At 40.6% G+C, this 3,246-nt stretch overlaps 1 protein-coding gene across 1 annotated transcript; it reads right to left on the bottom strand.

The window, feature by feature from the left end:
- Positions 1-2,609: 2,609 nt before the first annotated feature.
- On the bottom strand, positions 2,610-3,246 carry LOC119588645 (the record flags this gene model as incomplete). Its single annotated transcript, XM_037937282.1, is given in 1 exon segment — positions 2,610-3,246. A coding segment is annotated over 1 exon segment (543 nt). The 3' UTR covers positions 2,610-2,624.

Here is a 3,246-nt window from a genome sequence, read left to right as displayed (position 1 = left end):
TGCTAAATTACACTGATAATTTAATGTTAGATTGGCCGATATGTCATTTTCTTAAAAGATGACTTTTCTTCCTTCTTTAAAATCTTGATGATGTTAGACTTCAGTATTTCTGCAATAGCTGTGGTATATAAACAATATATATACAACTTTTTTTGTTACAGGAAAATTGTTCATTTTGTTTTACCTTAATAAAACAAAGCCACTTCAACTTTCTTTTTATTGAGAGTGTAGGAAGGTCCAGTGTGAAAAGCCAAGAGAGGGCCACCTCCTAGACATAAAAAGGGTGTCTTTAACAGCCTTACACCTCACTACATAATTGACCTACAAAATAAATACCAAAAATAATGACCAATGTGTTATTGTGCAAAAGATTGCCATCACTAATAATTATTTTCATACATTTCTTTCTTTTACATATATACCTGACAACTATGGCGCACTCCCACTATAATTAATGGGCTAATGCAAAAATATAATTAACCAAATTTGTAGAAACATTACAAAGGCTTTTCAAAAACAATTGAGAAGCCGATGTCGAGGTGTGGTAGGCCCTCAAGATCAATATGAGCTACACAGTTACCGCTAAGTAGCGGTCTAGCTGCACCCATACATTCCTTATGTCACCACACAGCCACCAATGAGAACTAGATAAGAACTAAAACACGGTGTAAAACCTCAACTTTACTGGCACACTCACACTACTGGAAGAATGAACAATGAGGCAGCACCTATGTTGTAGCTCTATCTGAGCCTGGTGATCTAAGGGCAGCAATAGGGTGCAGTCACACAATGGTTGGGTACACACCCAGTACAGCCCACAATACATAGTATTGTAATGACACGCTTCACTCCAGCCATCATTAAAAGGTGGATTCTGCAAGGTTTGTTACATACCAACCTCATTCTAATTCACCAGTGGATCTAATGCATCCATAAACATGCGAACCTGAGGTGATCACACATCACAAATGCAAACCTTATTCAGATGTCACACTTTCTGGTGGCTTCCAATACACACATACACACGGTTGTTGCATCAAGGGAGAGATAAAGGGCAGCAAAATAACAAAACCCTTTTCAAATATTATGTAATAATAGAAACAATTATATGTTCATAACAAAAAATAATCTGTTCCACCTGATAGGTTTGTGCCAACTCACTCATCCTATGGTTACTCTCAATGACTAAGTCTTGCAGCTCTCCAGAACATTATCACTGTCAATAATAAGTACAAAGTACTTGCGGGACAACATTTCTCTTGTTGCAGTATCATTCTATCTTCCTTTTCTTAAGATTCCCTGACAATTCTTTCATTAAGAATACTATCAGTATCTAGATGCTGAGCAAATCGTTTCATATAACTAGTGGTACGAGCCTCTCACACTATAGCCAGTATAGCACCAGCATATTTTAACCAACTAGTACATTGCTTTGTCCACTGGGAGCCATTGCAGCTTATGGCACACTCTAACATAGGCTGTTGAGTCCTGCTTGTAAACTACATGATTTAATATGATTAACATAAAAGACTAATTTATTTGCCAATCTACTGACCTTTTGATTGAAATATAGGACTCATGCCAAGTTCCTGTGTCTGTCCATAAGACACTTTAGGGCAATCCATTTACACTTAAAAAGAACAGAAAAACCATAACCGAAGCTTGTCATCCTGAACTGAAGTGTAGCAATCGCTGCAGTGCTAGTACCTAGGTAAAATATTGACTACTGTCAAACTGACCTCACAGTCACTATCCACAGGCAAGGTAAAAACATTATGTGCTCTAATAAATGCTTCCACAAACGCAATAGCTTTGGCAAGCCAATACTGAAAACCCATTTACTTACTTCTCACCTTTCTCCTGTCCTTTTTGAATGTTTGGCTTCCCCCAGGACACACTTCATGCACTAGATAGGATTCCAGTGGAACTAATTCACTGTACACTCGCATATGTCTCAATATGTGCAATAATACTATCAGCCTCACTAACGCTTACTTTCACATTTCACTAAACATCACACTTGTTTAATAAACATTACATCAATGTCTTAGATTTTCCCCTTTTCCTTGCCAATTTGTATAAAGCAAACTGAACCATACATTTGTTTCAAAATTACATATAATGATATGCTATAATTATATGCCTGATGCAATACATCAATAGTCTATTTTAGGTACTTTGTGCAAATTCTGGGGACTGATATTTACCAGACCTTACTAAGGTGGCATACATCTAGTCCTTAATTTTACTAGGACACATAGCCAGATCAGTATGCACTTGAGCTTTTGGAAAAATTTAAAACTAATGGTAGAATGTACGAAAGCGTGCATCCTCATGACTGGATGCTGTAGTAGGAAGAGAGCTTGGAAAAGCAGCTGTAGGAGAAGTTGAACCCTGAACACCTTGCGACTGCCGTCCCACTCCAGGTTGTGATGGCTGTTGTGGAGACATAGGCCGTGACCCCACGATCCATGGTTAGGACTTAAGATGTAACTACATATTTTCTGAGGGTCTGTCTCCTCTGGATACATGGCTAGTACTGCTCTTACCTGAGCTTCAGGGAACAGGTTGGAGAGATGATAGAAAATACGTATCCGGACATCTTCATGGCTTGCAGCTCCACTCTAGGGCTTGGAAACTGGAGATAAACCTAAGGATGTCTGCTGTGATGGTATGTGCTGTCTTGGAGATACACCTGGAGAATGATGCATAACACTGCCATGCTGAGGAGACATGGGCCTTGAACCAATTGGCCCTGGTGATGCAGCTCCTGGTCCAGGACTAGTATTGTGGTGTTGTCCTCCTGGGTGGAACTGTGTTAGGCGGTTCATTGGATCATCAAATACTGGAACTTCAGAAAACAGCTGCGATTCACTACTGCAGCCATATACATTCAGCCTTGTATCAGATGTGGAGTTCAGGCGTGTGATGTGTGGTGGACCAGGTGTGTTTTGCTGCTGCTGACCTCCCCATATAGGATCTGGTGCAGAGGCAAAGCGTGTGACATGAGGATGAGTATATGAAGGACAGAGATGGGGTGGTAATGTTGGCATGTGTTTCGCACCCTCCTGTGATGAGGAATGGCGAGCAAGAGGAGGGTGGATAGATTGCAGTTGCTCTCGACTACCATATGGGGAAGAATATCCTGGTGAAATGCGCCCGGTCATCCCACCTCCTGCTTGGGAATATACAAGAGCTTCATCTCGACCAATAGACCTACTAGGAGACCCTTGACTCCCAGTCTGC

Source organism: Penaeus monodon, chromosome 24 (genome assembly GCF_015228065.2).
Source record: "Penaeus monodon isolate SGIC_2016 chromosome 24, NSTDA_Pmon_1, whole genome shotgun sequence".
NCBI lineage: Eukaryota > Metazoa > Arthropoda > Malacostraca > Decapoda > Penaeidae > Penaeus > Penaeus monodon.
Note: the sequence above shows the minus strand (reverse complement) of the source record. Positions and strands in the feature narration are given on the sequence as shown.